This window comes from Felis catus, chromosome C1 (assembly GCF_018350175.1).
Source record: "Felis catus isolate Fca126 chromosome C1, F.catus_Fca126_mat1.0, whole genome shotgun sequence".
Taxonomy (NCBI): Eukaryota; Metazoa; Chordata; class Mammalia; order Carnivora; family Felidae; genus Felis; species Felis catus.
The window spans coordinates 155,068,899-155,091,401 of record NC_058375.1 but is presented as its reverse complement, the minus strand read 5'-3'; the positions used below and the strand labels follow the sequence as shown (position 1 = coordinate 155,091,401).

General features: G+C 36.0%; 1 protein-coding gene across 6 annotated transcripts in view; it reads left to right on the top strand.

Annotated features, from left to right (window-relative positions):
- The window catches only part of SCN1A (sodium voltage-gated channel alpha subunit 1), a 147,291-nt gene that overhangs the window by 59,482 nt on the left and 65,306 nt on the right, over positions 1-22,503 (top strand). For all 6 annotated transcript variants that reach the window (XM_019838205.3, XM_019838207.3, XM_019838206.3 and 3 more), the window contains exons 2-5: positions 5,233-5,545; positions 17,734-17,852; positions 19,982-20,071; positions 21,677-21,805. In XM_019838205.3, the coding sequence (XP_019693764.1) occupies positions 5,282-5,545; positions 17,734-17,852; positions 19,982-20,071; positions 21,677-21,805 (602 nt within the window). In that variant the 5' untranslated portion in view covers positions 5,233-5,281. The remainder of the gene's footprint in view (positions 1-5,232; positions 5,546-17,733; positions 17,853-19,981; positions 20,072-21,676; positions 21,806-22,503) is intronic.

Genomic DNA, 22,503 nt, shown 5'->3' with positions numbered 1-22,503 from the left:
TTTAGATTTTGGCCATTCTAATAGGTGGGGGGTAGTATTTCATTGCTATTTTAATATGCATTTTCTGATGACATATGATATGGAGCATCTTTTCTTATGCTTATGTGCCATCTATATATGTTATTTGGTAAAGTGTCCATTAAGGTCTTTGATCATTTTTTAAATCATGTTGATTGTTTTCTTATTGTAGAGTTTTAAGAGTTCTTTATATATATATTTTTTCCTTTGAACCAAAATGTATTGACATTATTTCTAGTGCAGTTAAATTAAAAACAGTTTCTAAACAAACCTGTGAAGGGGTTGAAGCTAGGGAAGCCATGAAATGTGTTTCTCCTTAGTTGTAGCTTGGTGGTACCAGCAGGAAGAATTTCAGACACAGGAACACAGTATAACCCTTCAGTTTTGAAATGCTGCTAAGTCTACTCATGCCTCAGAAGTGATTGCCCCTGGGGGCGCCTGGGTAGCTCAGTTGGTTGAGCGTCCAACTTCAGCTCAGGTCATGTTCTCCTGGTTCATGAGTTTGGGCCCCGCATCGGGCTCTGTGGTGACAGCTCAGAGCTTGGAGCCTGTTTCAGATTTTGGCCCCTGAATCCCCTCAGCCCCTCCCCTGCTCATGCTCGCTCTCTCTCCCTCCCTCTCTCCCTCTCCCTCTCAACCATAAATAAACATCAAAAAAAATAAAAAGTACAAAAAGAAAAAAAGAAAGAAATGATTGCCCCTGCCCTAAAAAAATTCAAATCATCTCCACCATTATATGGAGCCAGGGCCCAAATGGGAGCTTCTCTGTATATCTTGGGTAAGAGTCCTTTATCTGCGTTGTCTTTTGCAAATATTTTCTCCCAGTCTGTGGCTTGTTTTTTCATTCTCCTGATATTGTCTTTAACAGAGCAGAAGTTTTTTTTTTTTTTATTTTAATGAAATCCAGTTTATCGATTTTTTTTTTCATGGATCATACTTGTTGTGTTTATCTAAAAGTCATTGCCAAACCAAAGGTCATCTAAATTTTCTTCTATGTTCTTTTCTAGGAGCTCTATAGTTTTGCATTTCACATTTAGGTCTGTGGTCCATTTTGAGTTTATTTCTGTGAAGCGTGTAAGGTCTGTGTCTAGATTCATGTTTTTGCCATCCAGTTGTTCCAGCACCATTCATTGGAAAAAAACTATCTTTGCTCCATAATATTGCTTTTGCTCCTTTATCAAAGATCAGTTGACTCAAGTAATATGGGTTTATTCCTGAGCTTTCTGTTCTGTTCTGTTGACCTGTTGGTCAATTCTTGCACCAACACCACACTACTTGATTACTCTAGTGTTATAGTAAGTCCTGAAGTCGGGTTCTGTCGGTCATCCAAGTTTTTTCTTCTCCTTCAATATTGTGTTGCCTATCCTGTCTTTTGCTTCTCCAAATAAACATAAGAATCAGTTTGTCAATATCCAAAAAAACAATTTGCTGGAATTTTTATTGAGATTGCTTTGATCAATAGATCAATAGACCAACAGAAATTAAGTTGGGAAAACTGACATTTTGATATTACTGAGTTTTCCTCTCCATGAGCAGGGAATATCTCCATTTATTTAGCTCTTTGATTGTTTTTATTAGGTTTCTAGTTTTCCTCATACAGACATTCTACTTGTTCATTGCTGGTGTATGGGAAAGCAATTTACTTTTGCATATTGCTCTTGTATCCTGCAAACTTGCTGTAATTCCCTTTAGTTTCAGGGTTTTTTTTTAATTTTTTCTTTTGGGTTTTCTACATAGACAATTTGTTATCAGCAAACAAATTTTATTTATTCCTTCTTAATCTGTACATCTTTTCTTGTCTTAATTGCAGTTATTAAGACTTGTGGTATAATGTTGAGAAGGAGAGAAGGGACATCCTTGTAGCACAAAAACACCACAAACTCAGAAAAATATAGTTTTTTTTAAAGGCCCAACATTAAATTGCTGATGTCATATCTAAAAAGTTGATATAGATTAAAAAGGAAAAAAAATGATAACATGGACTGTTATGTAAATAGGAAGTCATACAAAAGAAAATAAAAAATACAGCTCTTAACCATATGAAAAAAAAAGTTCAACTGGTCTCAGAGTAAGCCAAATGCAAATTAAAACTATACTGCAATCCCATTTTTGTTTCAATCAGATTGAAAATATTGAAAATAAAATAACACATTATATGGTGAAGATGTAGACAAATAGGCACCGCATTATATTGTCATCAGGAGAATCAATACTTCAAAGTGAGTAATTTTGCAATAATATCAAAATTAAAGATCCAGTTTTTTGCACAACCAAGTCCATTTTTTAGAAATTGATACCATAAATATGTCCACGTATATGTGAAAATATGTGTATAAAATTTATTAACTGCAGCTTTGTTTAGAATAGCAAAGTATTGGAAACAACCTGAATACCCATAACTGGGTGGTTCATTCAACAAATTACAGTGCATGCAAACAATGGAAAACCACGTAGCTGATAAAGATGGTTGAATCTATGAAAATTGATAGGGAATGAACTCTAATATATATTTTTAAGTGAAAAATGAAAGATGCAAAGGAGTTGTATCCTAAGACACTATGTCTATATATTTTTAAATAGAAAATGTGGGGACACCTGGGTGGCTCAGTCAGTTAGGCATCTGACTTCAGCTCAGGTCATGATCTTGCGGTTGTGGGTTCGAGTCCTGCATTGGGCTCTGTGCTAACAGCTCAAAGCCTGGAGCCTGCTTTGGATTCTGTGTCTCCCTCTCTCTCTGCCCCTCCTCTGCTCATACCCTGTCCCTGTCTCTGTCTCTGTCTCTGTCTCTCTCTCTGTCTCTCAAAATAAATGTTAAAAAAAAAAAAGAAAATGTATGAGTATACATACACTCATGTGATTAGTGATTACCTATTACATACCTGGAAAAATATATGAAGATGATAACAGTGGTTACCTCTGGGAACAGGAATTGACTGTTGGAGAACGGGTGGAAGGGAGTTTGCATTGTATTTTCTTTTAAATGTTTTGAGTTTATATCCTTACACACATTTTCTATCAGAAAACTAGTTAAAAATAAAAACCATATATACATCTATGTCATAATACTTCCCTAATGAGAAAATGCACCATACTTGTTATCCCTAAACTTTTATTTCCACGTAAATAACTACCAGTGTTTTCCTGATGCCTCATCAGAGAAGTAGAACTTTAAGGTTCGATATTCCTTTTCCATTGATTTCAATTTACTGATTTAATTTTTCTATTTTTCCAGGCCCTAAGCTGATTACAGGTAGATTGCAAGAAACGCTGAAAGTTTTATTAGCTCACTTAATACACTGAGGATACAAATTTAGACTTAAATGTCCCACTTGTTTCTGGTCATCCACTGAAAACTATTGTTATAAACCTCACAGCAGTGGGGACTTCCTTCAGTGAAATTTGAGGTCCCTCTAGGACTCCTCACCAAACAGTTATGGCTGCAATTTTATTATTGTGGCTTATATTCACCAAAGCTGCAATTAACTGTATCATAGCTTGTTGACCTTAATGAGTTAACACAGTGTCCAAATAAAACTCATATCCAAGCGGTAGCTTAGGCTCTGGGAAGTTTTGGCTCAGTAATATCTGTGAAATTTGAGCTCATATTAAATATACCTTGAAACAATACATTTGGGATTTGGCTCCTGGCATCAGATCAGATCTGACTCTGCTGCATGGAGTTGAGAGTTTTGCCTCGGGTGCTCATAATATGTTTGGCTGTATAGGACTATAGAATCAGCAAGAATAGCATTATTGCTTTAGTGAAGAAAAACACTTCCGTTTTTGTTGGCACCCTGGCTTGTTTCTGATAATTTTTTCCTGAAACAGGAGAATCCTGCTGTCTCCTATATGTATAGCTATCTTTTCCCATCTGAGGCCTAATCTAGGAATTTTTCTTCCAGCCTAGTCTTTCTCTCATTCCTAGCCACACAAATGGCATTTGTCGAACACTGAACCGTCTGTATGTTTTCAAATAAGCAAGCCCTCGCAGGGCTAATGTCATAAGTCAGCCACAATTCCAGCTTCTCAATCTCAGATTAGATGAAGACTCAGGTCTGTGACTCAGTCAGCAATGACTGATTGGTTATTAAGGCTGGCTGCAGTGGGACACCTGGTTGAGTGTCTGACTTCAGCTGAGGTCATGACCTTAAAGTTCATGAGTTCAAGCCCTGCGTCAGGCTCTGTGCTGTCAGCTCAGAGCTCGCTTTGAATCTTCTGTCCCCCTCTCTCTCTCTCTCTGCCCCTCCCCTACTCATGCTGTCTCAAAAATGAATAAACATTTAAAAAAAAAAAAAAAAGGCTGGCTGCAGCCAACTGTTTTGACCAGCTTGGTCAGGAGTCACTTGTTAGGACTAGAGGGTTGGATGATATACCCTCTCAGAGATATCTCCCTTTCCACTTCATCCTGTTGCTAAGCTATCCATTGCCCCTATGGGGGATATATCCTCGTCTGGGTAGCTCCCAGAGTAAATGGTCCATTAGGGACATGATGGTATTTAGCCTAATGTACTTTAATTAAGGCTATAGTTGAATCACTTCCTTAAGTTATGGCACAATTACTGTATCGGCAAAGCACAAGAATTAATAAACTTGGGACATTTAACAAAACCTGAGCTAGAAAGCACATCTGTTAAGCCAAAGCCATTGAAGCAGTAAGTAGAATGGTGGTTGCTGAAGGTGGGGGGGGGGGGGGGGCGGGTAGAAAGTTGACATTCAATGGGTATAAAGTTTCAGTTATGCAGGATGAATAAGTTCTATATCTGCTATACAACTGTATGCCTGTAGTTAACAATTCTATCTCACACGCTTAAAAATTTGTTCAAAGGGTACATCTTGTGTTAAATGTTCTTACAACACACACAAAAAATCCTATTTAGGAATTACATTTTTTTAAATATTTTTAAAATGTTTATCCATTTTTGAGAGAGGCAGGGACAGAGCATGAGCAGGGAGAGACAGAGAGAGGAGGAGACACAGAATCTGAAGCGGTCTTCGGGCTCTGAGTTGTCAACACAGACCTTAGGATCATGACCTGAGCTGAAATTGGACCCTTAACCTACTGAGCCACCCAGGCACCCCTAGGAATTTCATTTTAATTTAAATGGGAACAAAAATTTTAATCATCTGGTTCATATGTCATGACCAGAGTTTATAGGTACTAAAATCTTCTCTTAATCTCCTTAGAATATCTGCATCCTTTTTTTTTTTTTTTAGGACTTTCATATGCAGAGTAAATGGTAATTAAAATGTGCAGGATGACAAGATGGAGCAAACAGTGCTTGTACCACCAGGACCTGACAGCTTCAACTTCTTCACCAGAGAATCTCTTGCGGCTATTGAAAGACGCATTGCAGAAGAAAAGGCTAAGAATCCCAAACCAGACAAGAAAGATGATGATGAAAATGGCCCAAAGCCAAATAGTGACTTGGAAGCTGGAAAGAACCTTCCTTTTATTTATGGAGACATCCCTCCAGAGATGGTGTCAGAGCCGCTGGAGGACCTGGACCCGTACTATATCAATAAAAAAGTGAGTGTTTTTTTATTGGGCATATTTTACTGCTAATTGCCTACTGAGTACCTTGGACTGTTATAGCACCGAAACATGCCAAATTAGCAGAAAGTCTTAAGTATCCTTCTGTTTAAGAAATAAATACATTTATGTGTGTTTTATGCATATACATCCATGAAAAACAAATTGATTATGTCATAACAGATGAAGCTGTCCCAGATGCACCACAACAAATACCTGAACATAAATGTATGTTGTAGGCAGGCAGCTAATTTAACAAATTAAATCTCCCCAAAGATTTGTATTCACTATGCAATTCTGTGTGTTTTCTGTACTTGAAAATCCTAAAATTATCCCAAGTTATCCCTAAACTTTTATTTAGGGACAGATAAAGACTTTTAAAATATTAGTATTAATTTCTCATAGAACAAAATTTGACGCCACAAGGTTTTCAATTTCTAAATTATGTTATATATAATAACTCAACTTCTTGCAGAAACTTTTCTCTACTTGGAAAAGAACATTCCTCTACAAACTACAGTTTTAGTAACTAATAATGTGCTTTTTCCATTTGGATCCATGTGTCTTTGGGAAGTATCATTTTTAGCAGTGATAGCCATTAAAACTCAGTATCTCAATCAACTGAATTATGTAACAACTGAATTTCTGTATCACAAAGTGTTAAATCAAGATTTAAATAATGAAAGCTATTCAACCATTTTTCTCAGTATTATTAATACATAAATGAAATTTTGCTTACAATATTAAAAAATTACTCAATATTTTGGTGGAGGTATATTGATACTGGTAGGAATTAACATAAATATTGTATTCTGAAGAACCTATAAAACAATATTTAAATGCTTGCATTTTCTATTTATGCTTGAAATGAATACCTTGTATTAAGGACCCAATCTTTCATTATGACTATGATTACACCAAACCAAGAAAGAAAGCATAGAAAAAGATAAAATTGGAAGTTTATTGTATTAATTTTAGATTAAATTTATGACTAGTTAATTTGCAACATTTTATTATCTTTTTCACTGGACACAATATGTTTGTGAACTCTTGGTAGAAGGTAGGGTAAAAAGATTGCAATTGAGCAGGTAAAATTTTTCAGTTGGGCATAGGCCTTAAAATACCCCCAAAACTTTTAGGAACTCTTTTGGTTGCTGGCACAGCCTGTATCAAGTAGTCCTTATTAAATGTATAAGCTTAACAATTTTAATATGTGCATTTGAGAGCGTTTTGCAAATCACTTCTTATCGACTGCTGCAGTTTCACAGGTAAAATTTTCACTGTGTTCAGATTTTTTTTTAACTTTTCAGGCTATAACCAATTTCAGCGTAACTTACTTTCCCTTCTTAAAAACTGGTTTGCCCATTATACGCTAAAGAAAGAGATAAAGAATCATTTCCCATAGATTTCATTATCTTTTATTCAACTTTCCTTTTTAACATACTGTTGTTAAATCTTAGCAGGTAAGATTTTATCCATTTCATAACTACCATTTAAATTATAAGTTGCACTTTATCATTAAATCAGTCCTTTGGAAATTAATTTAATGTAATGTCTGCAAAAGCTAAAAACCAAATTAATCAAGTGATGAAGGGTTTATTTGTATAAGGAAGGTGACAATGCAGATAATTCAGTTAGACAAACATTTTAACATATTTAAAATTGCTTCATTATTGAAGCAGCCTGTTTAGAGGTGCTGTTATCATGGGTTACTGGGCTTCATCCTTAGCAGGGCTTTTGCTACCCCCTGACATCTATGTCCCACCTCTCTGGTAGTAATTACTATCTAAAAATTATTAAAGCTACCCAGAGTCTACCCCTTCATCAAACAGGGCTGATATCTAGCATCCCAGCTCATGTACGGTGTCCTTACGTATAGAACAATAAACGAATGCTTTGAGAAAGGCCAAGCTAATACATGTTGACAAGGGCAGTGATTCTTTATGTGGAAACCAGATTATCTACTCAATCTGTCCTTTAAATTAAAGAGTTTTCAGACCAATAAAAGTTGTTGTCTTGAGGGAGTGTCCCCAAACAGCCAACAATTGGCTTATAACAAAGAGGGCAGATGGAAAAGAAAATTATGCAGGCCCTTTCAAATAGTTAAAAGAAAGGTCTTCAAACTGAGGATTAAAGACCAACTCTGAAGACCAACTCTGAAGGAAGCCAGCCAGATTCTTGTGCTGAAGTAACCCTTATAAACTTTGTTCGGTTCACATTCCTACTTGCCTCTAACACCATCCATCCTTATCTTCAAATGCACATTGTGTGAGGAAGGAAAAACATTGTGGCATTTTGGAACAAATCACATTGTGCAAGCAGAACAACCTGATAAGAGAAATATTGTTATCAGGAAGGAGTTTTCCCCAAGGCAAGGCACATCTATTGCCTTAACACTGGGCTGACATCCAGCAAGTCTTCCAGTGTAAGCCATTCAAAGCGCAATACAAATGAAACATTCTGGAGGACTGGAATCCTTAAAAAGTAACATTGCAAGCTTAGGACACATGACTAAGCTGTGTGTTTAGGACACACGACTGAGCTATGTGTTTAAAATGCCCTTCTTTTGCATTTTCATATTTTGAGACTATGGTTGCCATTACTTGTTTTCTAGTCTTACATTTTCTTCCATAATTGGGTTATTTCAGTATCGAGGAATAGTCTTAAATTCTGAATTAGTTTGCTCTGATTAAAGTTGGAATAATTGTGAATATTTCTTTTGATGTTTGATGACTAGTTTTGTCTTATGACTTGAAAATCTGAGATCAGCAGAGTGGCCTTCATTAAAACAGTGGATCACACATACACACAATACTCCTGGCATAGATAAAGCGCTTAATGGTGGAAATGTCCCTAGAAAAAAAGTTTTTCAGGAAAAATGTCACTAGTAAAAAACTATTACTCATATTGGGGATGTGGATTTTATTCTATTCCTGAATGAGCTGGAATATGCAAATATCAGTAGGCCAGTGACTTACTTCCCTAAGGTTTAACTGAGGTACAATAAATAATGTGCCATTTATATCTATGTACAAAGTCTAGTTTCTTTCTTATTAATATACAGAATAAACAAAGCAAGCCTACTATAGAAATGGCTGCAGAACCTATTCTTTATGTTATATTTTAAAGTACAGTGGTATCCATAAAAGAAATATATGTGTAAGCCACACTAAAACCCTCTGTGATCTTCTAAAAAGACAATGTCAGTGAGCTTATGGAAATGTCATTGCTGATGGTGTATTTTCAGATGGCATATGCCCACATATTTTTATCTTCTTTGCCCTAGTTTAAATTGTGCACATTATATAATGTTCGAAAGTTCTACTAAAATTGTTAAAGTAGTTTATTCCACAGTCAGTGATATTATAGTAATAACTAAAGAAATAGTAGCAACCATCTCATGAACATTCCTGATGCATGGAAGCATTTCCAGACCCTCTGATGTTTTAATCCTTCAGCAGTCCAAGGTAAGAACTAAAAACTAAAATAACAATGCTGTCAGAATACAGTCACAGAATTTTCCATACCATCTTAGCTCTGGTCCAGTGGTCTTCAAAACATGATTTCAGGCAGTGTTCCTTTTGTTTGTTTATTTACTTTAGCTATGTGGCAGGGCACATTTAGCTTATGAACAAAACTTTTTTTTTTTTTTCCTTATGGTTCTTTTTTCCACAGTTTTTTATTTCATAGCTTGGGTTAATTTTGCACCATTTGGCTATACATTGAAATTCTTCACCTACTCTTTATTACAGAAAACTTCTTTCTTCTCATGTTCTTCTTAAAATTACAGATGACTCACTAGTACCATGGAAGAAAATATCCTTTGTGACAGGGTACTGGAAATAGAATGAAGTATTTTAGATCTGTGGTGAAAATGGATGTTTATTAATTATGGAATGTAGAAATGTATGCGTTTAAAAATGTATTCTTTCCTTTATTATTTTATGGGCCATTTATGAACACCTTATCCTCCCTTTTTATCAGCTCTTTTTAAAAAGATGCCTACTTCCTCTTCATTGGAGCTGCATGAAGAGTCATATATGAACTTGTGATTTCAAATAAATGCCTAGTCTGTTATTGCTGCAGCAGTTTTAAATTGTTATATTGGGTAGAGAGAGTTGTTTGCTTTGTTTTTAACTGAAATCAGGGAGTTTTCTTGTAAAAGTAATTGAATGGAAAATCAGAAAAGTAGATGGTAAGTAAAAGCTTATGATTCCATAAATTGTCCTATGGACAGCCCCCCAATTAATGTATTTTTTTTGGCACATCATTAGGTCTTTTAGAATTAGCAGTCATCCAAGGCTCTCTCTTACATCCAAGGCACTATAGTTGACTTCCAAATCTTTCTCCTCCTCATCCATTATTTCTTCCTTATGCCCCGTTCTTCTTTGTCACCTTCCCATCTCTGTCTCAGAAACAATCCCAGATGATGGTGGTAGTAAAATAATGGCTAGCATTTATTAAGTACCAGCTATATTAGTAAGAAACCCTTCAACTGAGAGTGATAAAAATCTAACAGAAACTAGTTTTTGAAAACAAAGAAGCTAACTAATTAATCAATCAATAAATGTATTTGTGGGGTAAATCTCATGTTAATATCAAAGGATCCAGCACCTAAAAGAACAATGTCAGGACTCAGTTCTTTTTTATTTTTGGCTCTACTTTTTCCTATGCTGGCTGCATTCACAGGCTGGCTCTTCCCACAAGATGGCAGAAATAGCCACCAGTGGCACCAAGCTAACAGCTTACAGCGTAATAACCCCCCAAAAAAGAGCTCGCTTTTCTTCAAAAGCTCTAGCAGAAGTCCTGGAATTGGTTGCAGTTAGTTCACATGACCTCCTCTGAATCAATTACTGTAGCCTAGGGTATGTGATGATCTCATTGACCAGGTTAGTGCCACATGTTGACCTAAGGGGTGGTCAACATGCTAAGGGGTGGGTCAGCTCCACCCAAGCCATGTGGGCAGGCAGTGGAGAGGTGTTCTCTCAAAGGAAGAGGTGTAGACCACAGAAGAAGGCGTGCCAGGCAGGCAAAAATAATGGCTCTGTACTCTATGCACTATGTATCAGGATATTTACAGTTCTTATTTAATCCCCATGTCCTTCCCAGATAACCCTTGTCTTTATTTTAAAATAATGAAACTGAGGTGAAGTAATTTGCCTAAGATCACAAAAGCTATTAAGTAACAGACACTAGATTTAAAACAGATCTGTCAGCTTCCGTGGCCCATTGCCATGCTGCTTCTGGTTTGCAGTCTTTGCACTGATAATACCAATGGAAAAGAGAAGTCTGTTATGGAATACATATAAGCCCATCACTGCTGTTCCTGCCCTCTACTCATGCCACTTTGCAAGCTGGTTCCTCATCTCTTCAGTTGGCAGTATTTCCCAAACCTGACTTGTCACTTCACTATTTCTTCTCAATCAGGGACATCCCCTGCCTTGGTATAAACCAAAATTTTGAGATACAGTAGGTTTGGATCAAGTTCAAAAATAATTAGACAATTATATTTCCCACCAGATAATATAGGGTGATAAATACCTTTTATTTTTTTTCCAAAGAGGACAGATTCAGGAAACTTAAATTATGTGCCTCTATAATAAGTAGGAAGAGAATAAGATGTGGTTGGGCAGGTGGGCCAGGGTTAGAAAAAAGTACTTTGTAGTGCATATTAAAGAGTTTGAAGTTTAAGGGCAAAATGAATTCTAAGTAGGCTTTGGGTAGAGGAGTCACATGGTCCACTTTATGTTTTTAAAGATAAAGTTGGTAGTCTTTTTTAAAAATAATTTTTGTAATGTTTACTTATTTTTGAGAGAGAGAGAGCATAAGCAGGGGAGGGGCAGAGAGAGAGGGAGACACAGAATCCGGAGCAGACTCCAGGCTCTGAGCTGTCAGCACAGAACCCGTTGCGGGGTTCGAAGTCATGAACTGTGAGATCATGACCTGAGCTGAAGCCAGATGCTTAACCAACTGAGTCACCCAGGTACCCCAATCAAGTTGGGAGTCTTGATGGAGGTTTAGTCTAGATATTTTACAATGAAGACAGAATAATAGGTGGGAGCTGAATCTATTTTGGAGGTGCCCAAGTGTCAGACAAGAATAAGCTGATGGCATTGTTTTCTGAATATGAAATTTGGGAGGGAAGATGGAGCAACAAACTTCCAATGTAAAAATTGATCTTGCTTTCAAATGCTCAAGTGTTAGTATATGTATGTATTTGAGAACCAAACAAACACACACTTTTAACCCTTTAATTCTTGTATTTATATGGCACTTTAGAATTGATTATGGGCACTCACATCTTCTCTATTCAGACGTACAAATCAGCAGGGAACAGTTTGCTCATAGTTCTCACATAGCAAGTCTGCGATAAAACTGGACCTCATATTAGTCCCCTCTAGTCAAAGAAAAATTGAGCATATAATAAGGTACCACAGCCACGGTATAGGCTAAAGATATGGACTGGGAAATATTTGACCCCCAGATTTTATTTGCGCCTGTGTTATAGTTTTTCTTCTCTGAGGCAGAAGCAGAGGCAGCTGTAACCTGGCTGATAAGAGCCCAGCTGGGCATCTCCTGTAGGGTCAACTCCTGTACTGGCCCCACCCCCATTATTCCATCGAGCTAAAGCCAAGGGACAAGCAATTTTACAGACTCTTTCCTGGGTACAAATTCTTCTTCTGTTTTGCATGGGCTTAAAGCAGAGATTTTTTTAAAAAAAACTGAGTGACTGTGAGATATTGAGCCCACAGATAGATTTTGCTAGACTCATGCAATAATGTTTATTTTGAATTAGTTTCCAAGATGTATAAACCAAGAGATTACACACACACATTCATGCATACATGCATGCATTTATAATCATGCATATTTAGGATTTCTCTTATAATATGTAGCATCACTGATTCGCACATCAAAAATTGATAGGGACCTCCCACCACCCAGCCTCAGTGGGCATTTTGGCTTGTGATCCCTGGCTTAAAGACCACATGTGTAATCAGGTGAAGGCCAGATATTGAAGCTTGGGTGGGCCACAGGCGGACAGGTGCCACAGGCTATTCTTTAAGCTGATTATCCGTAGCCTAAAGGGAAAAATAGAATAAGACCAGGAGTGAAAAAAATTTCTTTTAATGTTTACCTATTTTTGAGAGAGGGAGAGACAGAGCTTCAGAGGGGGAGGGGCGAAGGGAAGGGAAGACATGGAATCTGGAGCAGGATTCAGGCTCTGATCTGTCAGCACAGAGTCCGACTGGGGCTTGCACTCACGAACTGTGAGATCATGACCTGAGCCAAAGTTGGGCCCTTAACTTACTGAGCCACCCAGGCACCCCGAGAAAAAAATTTTTAAATATTACATGCTCCCTTCAGTCAGGTGGTAAACCTGTATGAAAGCTTCCCCTTCCCTAGTGAGCCAGAAAAGGAGGGAAATCTTGGCCTGAATCTAGAGGTTATCACAAAATAGAGAAGTAAGTAAGATCGTTTAGAACACCCGCAAGAGAAAAAGAACAATTAGATGTCATGGCGTTGATCCAGATGAGAAATGTTCCCAGAGCTGCACACTAATAGAAATCTCTTGACTTTCTATGAAGTTCTTTATACCCCAAACTTCTGAAACGTATCTCCTCTGCCACATAGTTCTCTTTCTAGAACCCCTTCTCAAATCAGCAGCTTAGAACTATAAGAAGGTTGATTCCACTTCTGGCGGAAGACAGAGCCAAGGGGTGCCGGCTAGTTGCAGCCCAACTTGGAATTCTTTCGCCGTTTGCAGAGTCACATTTTCTTATACACAGTGATAAAGTTTCACAGTACTATTAATACAGAATTCCATTTCATTAAGAGTTACATCGGCTTTTGAGTGTATGTAAATATACATGTATATGTGTCTATGTATGTATATGTATATATTCTTCTGTGGGAAAATATATTCAAAGTTTCAAATAATTGTTTTCCAAATATATTTTTGGAGCACAGTATATATACAAGTTGAAATTGCTTGTTTTAAATTTTGAAGCTAACGCATAAATTTAATCAACCAATCGTGTTTTCTACATTTTCTCTTGTTCATGATCATCGCTAACCTTCCTCTGTTACTTTTGCCACTGTGTTTATTTTAAGGGCAGGCAAATGCTGTATATTTAGAGGCAGTCCTGTTATTTGGTAATTTTTTGATAATGTTTAGATAAATATGAAATTGGACCTTAAATTTGAACTATTTATTTTAAGTAACATGGCCCCTAGATTGAAAGAAAAGATAGTGGACATCTTCAGAAAAAGAGGCTGGAGGGGTGCCTGGGCAGCTCAGTCAGTTAAACATCTGACTCTTGACTTCAGCTAAGGTCATGGTCTCATAGTTCGTGGGTTCGAGCCCAGTGTCGAGCTCGGTGCTGACAGTGCAGTGCCTACTTGAGATTCTGTCTCCCTCTCTCTCTGCCCCTCCCCCTCTTGCTCTCTATCTCTCACTCAAAATAAATTAAAATAATAAACTTTGAAAAGAAAAGAAAAAAGAAAAGAAAAGAAAAGAAAAGAAAAGAAAAGAAAAGAAAAGAAAAGAAAAGAAAAGAAAAGAAAAGAAAAGAAAAGAAAAGAAAAGAAAAGAAAAAAGAAAAGGAGACTGGAAAAGTATGGCTTGTTAAATTCAATGTCCACCTTGGATAAAAAATTATAAACAAATCAACTATCTAAAAACTCATTGCCAAGTAGTATTCCATTGTGTATATAAACCACAATTTCTTTATCCATTCATCAGTTGATGGATATTTAGGCTCTTTCCATAATTTGGCTGTTGTTGAAAGCACTGCTATAAACATTGGGGTACAAGTGCCCCTATGCATCAGCACTCCTGTATCCTTTGGGTAAATTCCTAGCAGTGCTATTGCTGGGTCACAGTGTAGATCCTGAGAAACTTAACAGAAGACCATGGGGGAGGGAAAGAAAAAGAAAAAAGTTAGAGAGGACGAGAGCCAAACCATAAGAAACTCTTAAATACTGAGAATAGGGGCACCTGGGTGTCTCAGTTGGTTAAGCAGCCGACTTCAGCTTAGGTCATGATCTCATAGTTTGTGAGTTTAAGCCCCGCACCAGGCTCTGTGCTGACAGCTCAGAACCTGGAGCCTGCCTTGGATTCTATGTCTCCCTCTCTCTTTGCCCCTTCCCTGATCATTGTCTCTCTCTCTCTCTCTCTCTCTCTCTCTCTCTCTCTCTCTCTCTCTCTCTCTCTCTCAAAAATAAATAAACATTAAAAATTTTTTTAAAAATGAGAATGAGGGTTTATGGGGGGGTGGGAGGTAACTGAAAGTGGGTGATGGGCATTGAGGAGGGCACCTGTTAGGAGCACTGGGTGTTGTATGGAAACCAATTTGACAATAAATTTCATGTTAAAATAAAATAAAATAAAAACTCAGAAACAAAATCACTAGATAGTAACAAGCACAGATCCATAAATAGCAATTCCTACCAAATTGTTATAATTGTTATTATTATATATTGTTATTATAGGTCAGGGGGAAGGATTTTAACGCATGTGTACAACATAATCATTGACAATTCGGGCAATTTTAAAAATTACCTGTTAACAAACACAGATTCACAGCCCTGCTATTGAAGAATCACCTGAGTTATTTACTAAAAATACACAATACTAGGCATCAGAATCTCTACTGAACTGTAATCACAACAACTTTGTGAGCTAAGTATATTTATTCCCATTTTTCAAATGAGACAAATGAGTCACGGAAATGAAGTAACTTGTCTAGGATCCCACTGCTGGAAGGCTACGGAGCCACACTTGAGCCAGACGTTTGACTCCAGAGTCTACACTCTTACTAACTACTTAAGTTTAAAAAAAAAAAATCTACTTATATTTTCCTACTGTTACTTTCCAGATTGTCAAGCTGTTGAATAGCAGGGTGTTTGCCTGTTTTTCTTGGTTTTCCTTTAAAATCAGAATTGAGAGGCGCCTGGGTGGCTCAGTCGGTTAAGTCCGACTTCGGCTCAGGTCATGATCTTGCAGTCGGTGGGTTCGAGCCCCGCGTCGGGCTCTGTGCTGACAGCTCAGAGCCTGGACCCTGTTTCAGATTCTGTGTCTCCTTCTTTCTCTGACCCTCCCCTGTTCATGCTCTCTCTCTGTCTCAAAAATAAATAAATAAATGTTAAAAAAAATTAAAAAAAATAAAATAAAATAAAATAAAATAAAATAAAATAAAATAAAACAAAATCAGAATTGATTTTTACCTTGCTGAAGAGAGTCTGAACTAGCACTACAATGCATGGTTTACATCTAGGTCTGTGCTGCCAAATGCAGTAGACATTGCCCCAGTGTGGGTCTAGTGCTTTAAATGTGGTAAGTACAGACTTCAAAGACTTAGAATTGGTATGAAAAGAAGGATGTAAAATATCTAAAATTTTCTAATATTGGTTGCACAAGATGATAATATAATGGATATATTAGGTTAAAAATTATTAATTTCACCTGCTTATTTACTTTTTAAAAATACAGCTATCAGAATATTTAAAATCACGTATGGACTCAAATTTGTAATTCACGTAATATTTCTAATGGACAGCTTTGCTCTACATAAATTATCCTTCTAGACTTTCTTCTATTAGCTGAGATAGTTGAACATTCACTACTATATATACTTCGTGGGGTCATGACTTACATGTCTTTGTTTTCTGTGTAAACTCTAGCACAGAGCTTTGCAAATATTGTGCTAATTAGTTAATATACATTATTTGCACTGGAATAAACTAAGTTAATAGTTAGACCTAAAACTAGTTCCATACTACTGTCCAGGTGTTTGCAATGCTCATAATATTAACAGCTTATCATATAGGGGCTCAATGTTACTGAGTTTGGTAACTATATATGAAAAGCTAAGTGATAATTATGACCAGCATCTAATGTATGAAGAGTTAGATTCATATAAATGTATCTTTAAAGTGATATTTCATATATAGAATTTCATCCTGAACCAGTCAAAATGTTATGTTTTGAAATATGTTCTGAGGCACAAAATCAAATTTTCTACAGTCTTGGGTTGTAAAGAGAAGCCTGTTTCAAACTAGATGCTACTTATCAGACTTTTCTCCTCCACCACCAATTTTGAACTTTTTCTTTGGTTTTGAAGTCACTTCATGCAGTGAATATTATCCTGAGGAGTTGTAGTCATGAAATTTTTATTGAACTAATTGGATTTAAAAGATGCTAAGGTACTTTACTATAATAAGCCATATAATACATTCTTTTTAAAAATCAGTACCAAACAATACATTTAGAAATGATTAGGAGGGTAAATTTTATGTTATGTTATTATTAGTAAATGCCTTAAGAAACACTGAGTCAGAATCCTTCATTATATTATTTATGCTATTGTATGTTGTTACTTTATTTTTTTTTGTCTGAACACTGCTAATTGCTCTCAAATATGTCTAATTTTTGGAATGCAATTCCATTCACGTTCATGGATCCTAAATTCTTCAGGGGCTTTGAGCTTTTCCTCCATACTAAAAAAGCACTACATGAGATGAGCAGTCAATTGGGATTAGAATTCAATGTGTCAGCTAACTCAGAAATCCCAATACAGAATTTAGCACTCCCGGTCAACAGATACTCTCCAAGGAGCTTGGCTTCCAAAAATCAATTATTGGATTGTGTCCATCTAGCTCAAGAGCGGGTCTTATGGTGGCTGTTTTTATTTCCTATTACCAATAGATGATAAGATTTATTTTAAGAATAAATGGTTAAAAAATAACTTTGAAAAAAGTACTAGTTCTATTGAATGATTTTGCATTCTATAGGATTAATTTTCAAGATATTCGAATTGGGAAAGCTGAAATCACTATAAAGAAATGTAGTGTCTTAAGAATTTTAGAAAGAAATGAAATACGCACCCATTTAAGACTTTCATTCAAGTCAGATGTTTAAGATATTAACAAAATAAACCAATTCTCTTGACCAAATACCTTAGGTATGATAAAATCGCAGGTAAGTATCGGGTAAAAGGTAGATGACACCATTGAATGTCCTCTCTAAAGGACTCTAACAGTCCTGTAAAAGTGACCGTTTGCATGGTGTACATTAAAAGCTGCAACATTGGAATAATTCATTATGACAAATAACAGAAGTAGGCAATAGAGTTTAAATGGTTTATACTTTTATACTTGTATGTTGTGTTCCTTTCTTACAGACTTTTATAGTATTGAATAAAGGGAAGGCCATCTTCCGGTTCAGTGCCACCTCTGCCCTGTACATTTTAACTCCCTTCAATCCTCTTAGGAAAATAGCTATTAAGATTTTGGTACATTCATATCCTTTTGAAGTGATCAATAGTAACTATGTGTGTAATCTATAAGTGCTTTGTAGCTAAATATAAAATTAGCTTGGGAAATGTCCATGTTCTGTGGCTTTTATTACTCTCATTTTGTATCTTTTGTCATATAAGCCTTATTCTTACAGTTTATTGGTCATAGAGATGTCACTGAAACTTACAAAGTCTTTAACATTATATATATGCATATATATATGCATATATATATTTATCTTTCAAATATATATTATACCTAGCCTTTAACACTTTATATACAGATATATATATCTTCCTAAAAATACTTGTATGGATTGAGTCTTACAAATCTAATTTTAGATGGCCGTATGTATCTTTACCATCTTTACCACAAAATTTGTGATTATGTAGAATTTACAATAAGTAATGATATAATAACAGAGAAATATATTTCTAGAGCCAAGTTTAGACATACCTATTAGATAAAGCATTTTAGTTTACCTTAGAATAAACCTTTAAGTATATTTTCTATGGGAGAATTTCAGGCGGCTTTGGCCAATATTTAGTTAATTCTTGAACTTTCCAAATGAAATTCATGAGGAAATACTGGAATATTGGCTGAATTTCAAATGTAAGTCATTGAATTATGACTCTGTCATGTAAAACAGATTGCTTAGTAACGACTCTGGAAGTTAATGAAAGAAGCTGAGATTATATTACCAAACGATCTTTAGGGATTTGACTTTGCAATTTCCATTGGTGTTAAAAAGGACTCCAACTAAATTTAGGTATTCATATCATTGGCAAAAACTTTATTTCTGATTATGTCTCATTTGATGGCTTTGGTGATGATAAATGTAGAAATACTGTTGTAATTTTCATAAATGCATGATACCTGATTTTTTTTAAAAAAAGATTATAAAACTGAAAAGGCCATTTCTACTTTTAACCTGATGGCAAGAGATTCCTTAGTGGCATAAATATGCCATTTTTAATATTAGAAGATTTGAAACAAATGATATGTTCAAGGTTCTTATGTTTATGGAGGTTACCTTATCCTAGTTTGTATTCCTAGTGCCATCATGTGGTCATTTGATGAAAACTTCCTTTTTCACTTCTGGAAAATTTTTATTTGGGCAGTTAACTGTAGTGGAAAGAATATTGGATATGAAGGCAGGAAACTTGTGTTCTAGTCCTCAGCCAAGTTATCTAATTTCCCTAGAGCTTGGGCTTTATTTCTTTGATTTCTGAAATATAGTGATTAGACTAGTTGTTTTTTTTCAAGGTCCCCTTCAGCTCTGTTATGTCTTAGTCATTTGTTTTAGCTAACACTTGGATCATATTTACTAATATATAGGCCTGTTCCAAGAACCTTCCACATTTTAACAAATTTCATCTGCACCTGAAACCGGCCAAGTCTACACTTGATTAGCTACCTTGTATGAAAGTCACTGGAGACATAAGATTCCGTGGCAAGAGTGGCTGAGTGAATTGCCCAAGATCACTTTTATGTGAATTTTAATTACATTCATGTCACATTAAGTCCTGGCCTTGGGGGATTTTCACTTCTACTTGTATTCAGTGCTGCTGAACTTGTTCAAACTCAGTCAAAATAGAGCAATGTGACCCAGGACCATGCTGTACTCTGACTACGTGGAGTTTTTTTACATAAAAAAAAAATATATATAATATGTACTTAAGAAATTACAGTATTGCTTATATGTGCCTTCCTTAACAATTTGCTATTTTAGGCACCTGAATTAATTCAAATTAGGCTTCTCTGCCCAAAAACTGTACCACTCCACTTTGCACAGCTTTCCCACTAAACTCCTCTGGGAGGCAAATATATTGGTTCAGTAATAGTATCAAAACAATCCTTTATACTTATATAAACATTATACATTATCTCACTTAATCTATACAACACACTGTACATTATCTCACTTAATCTATAGTACTACTCTGAGGGTTGATATTATTACCCACATTTTGCAAATGACAAAACTGAAATTTAAAGAAATTAGATAATTACCCACAGTGTATTAGTCACTGTATCCTGGCTAAACTGCAGTTTAATCTTTCAATGTTTGTTTTATATAATATAATATGTGGATTTGGATTTTCTTTTGCGTGTTCCTTAACAATAATCTACATTATTCAGCATGCTAATTATGTGCACTATTTTGACGAACTGTGTGTTTATGACAATGAGTAATCCTCCTGACTGGACAAAGAATGTAGAGTAAGTTCAATTTATGTTGAAACCACCTACTATGTGTATGTGTGTGTTATAGATATGACTATATAGATATGTAGACATATAGACATGTATATTTATATCTATATATAGATACAGATTTTGAAACTATGCCTCAGTGTACCTTCTAAATAAAACTGAAGAATATTTTTATTAAAGCCATCTCTAGGCACAAGTACAAAGCAGGAAGACAAATGACATTTGCTTTCAGGCCTGCTGGTGTTGTTGGATCTAATATCTGTCTTTCACCTGTATTTGATGGTTATCAGAAGGCCAATATTCTCAGACACTCACCATATTTCCTTTAGGATCTACAGTGGCCAAAGCAAATGTGATGAAAGCAATTGCAGAAGAGAGCCAATATGGTAAACCTTGACTCCAATTAAATTTCCAGATGAATTCACTGAGTTCAGAATTTACAAGGGAATGTTACACATGCCGTGAGAAGACAATGTTGATCCTCACTGGGTTTTCATTTCCATCAGGCACATCTACTTCTTGTCAGGCCTAAATCATCAGTTTCAAGTGCTGTCATCAAAAAATTCGCTGAAAAAAAAATCCCCAAATTTGGGGTTTTACAACTTGAAAATTCCATTTAAACTGAGGGTTAAACTAACTGAAGTGAAAGGGTAGTGTTTGTGGAAACTAGAAGCATTACTAACTGCACTGATGACTCTGTTCTGGGTTACCTCTACAGCAGAGAGGCTGGATTTGTGTTAATTTCTGCTGGGGCTCTTCATCCTGCCCAGGTTGTAACCTCTTTTGCTCTGTGGCTGCTGACCCTGAAAACAACAACCACGAGGGTATTCCCAAGAGCCTCTTCTCTACCTGGACACTTCCAGGTTGGAGCTAATTATAAGAGAAACAGAGATCCAAACAGGATGTAATAAAATTTATATACAAAGAATTCCTAAGGTGTTGAAGTTAACATGTTAGACCCATAGGTCTTCGGTCCCACTGGTTTCTGTGATTTTATTCTCTAACTTCTGAGTAGAAGGTTAAAGCTTTGGAAACATGTACATTTCTGAATTAGCCCAACATTTTATTCTAAATTAAATTTTACCTCATAAGACCCTAGAATTATCCTATCGGATGTTAACAAAATCCTTTTTCCAAGCTAGTGAACTGTCTTATCTTCTAGAAAGGGAAAACCACAAGACTTGCTAATTTGTCAATGTTCTCTCATTCATTAAACATGATTGAAATTAGTTTTTTACTTTCTAAAGGAATATCATTTTATGCTTCTGCAATAGTATTGATTGGCTACTCCATTACATGAATGTACTGGATAATTCTCAGGAGGTTCTATTCACTTATGTCAATACCAAGACATTTCAGGCAGTAGCCACATAGACTTCATACAGCTTGTATTTCTCACTCCGCTTTTAGGACCCTCAAAAAACAACTCTTCGTATGGGAGGGAAGGAATTTAAATTTAGGGATATGTTTTATTTTCATGAAAATAACATCCACCTACTTAGATTCCCTTTTTTAATGTTCATCTCTTCCACTGACAGAGTGATAAGAAATTGATATGCTATAAAAGAAAATTATTGCTTTATCAAGTCTTTTTTGGATGCTTGCCTCCAGGTACACCTTCACAGGAATATATACTTTTGAATCACTTATAAAAATTATTGCAAGGGGTTTCTGTTTAGAAGATTTTACTTTCCTTCGGGACCCATGGAACTGGCTCGACTTCACTGTCATTACATTTGCGTAAGTGCCTTTTTGAATCTTCAAGGCAGAATATGGTTGGGCTTTCTATGAGTGCTTATGTTTTTAAAGACTAAGCTTGCTTTAACCGAAAAATATTTTGGTGTGATGTATACATTTAAGCTCCTGATTTTGTTTAGCACAACAGAGGTCCAAGTGACGTTTCACTTGGGCACACAGCCTCTGCAGCAGTTGAAGTTACAATTTCCACACGTAAGAAATATGTCAGCAGATTTCATACATGCCACTTGTTCAACAGACACACAAGTCCCTCCCACATGCACACAATTTGAAGGCACAGGTGTATTCAGAATACATCTGTGAAAATGGCTTTTAAAAATTAGAGTCAGAAACCACTCTGTTGGCTGCACAAATTTTCACTGAGCTTACCCGTGTTACGTATTCTCTCTGTCTTCTTTTATTAGTTTGGTAGAATAATATAACTATCTCTGAGCATCCAAAATTTCTGACAGATCAAACTAATAGAAAAAATGAGGTCCTTAATATATTATGTATTTAATATAGTAAATTATTATTTCATCAGCAAATTGATCTTTAAGACTTATAAGCAGACACATTCTGTCTCTTCCTATTCCTCACCTGATCCCATTTCTTCTTCTCCTCTTTCCCTTTATGATTTTCTTCATCTCATTACCCTCTACATAAACTTTCTTATCCTCATCTCCCATCCAGATACACTC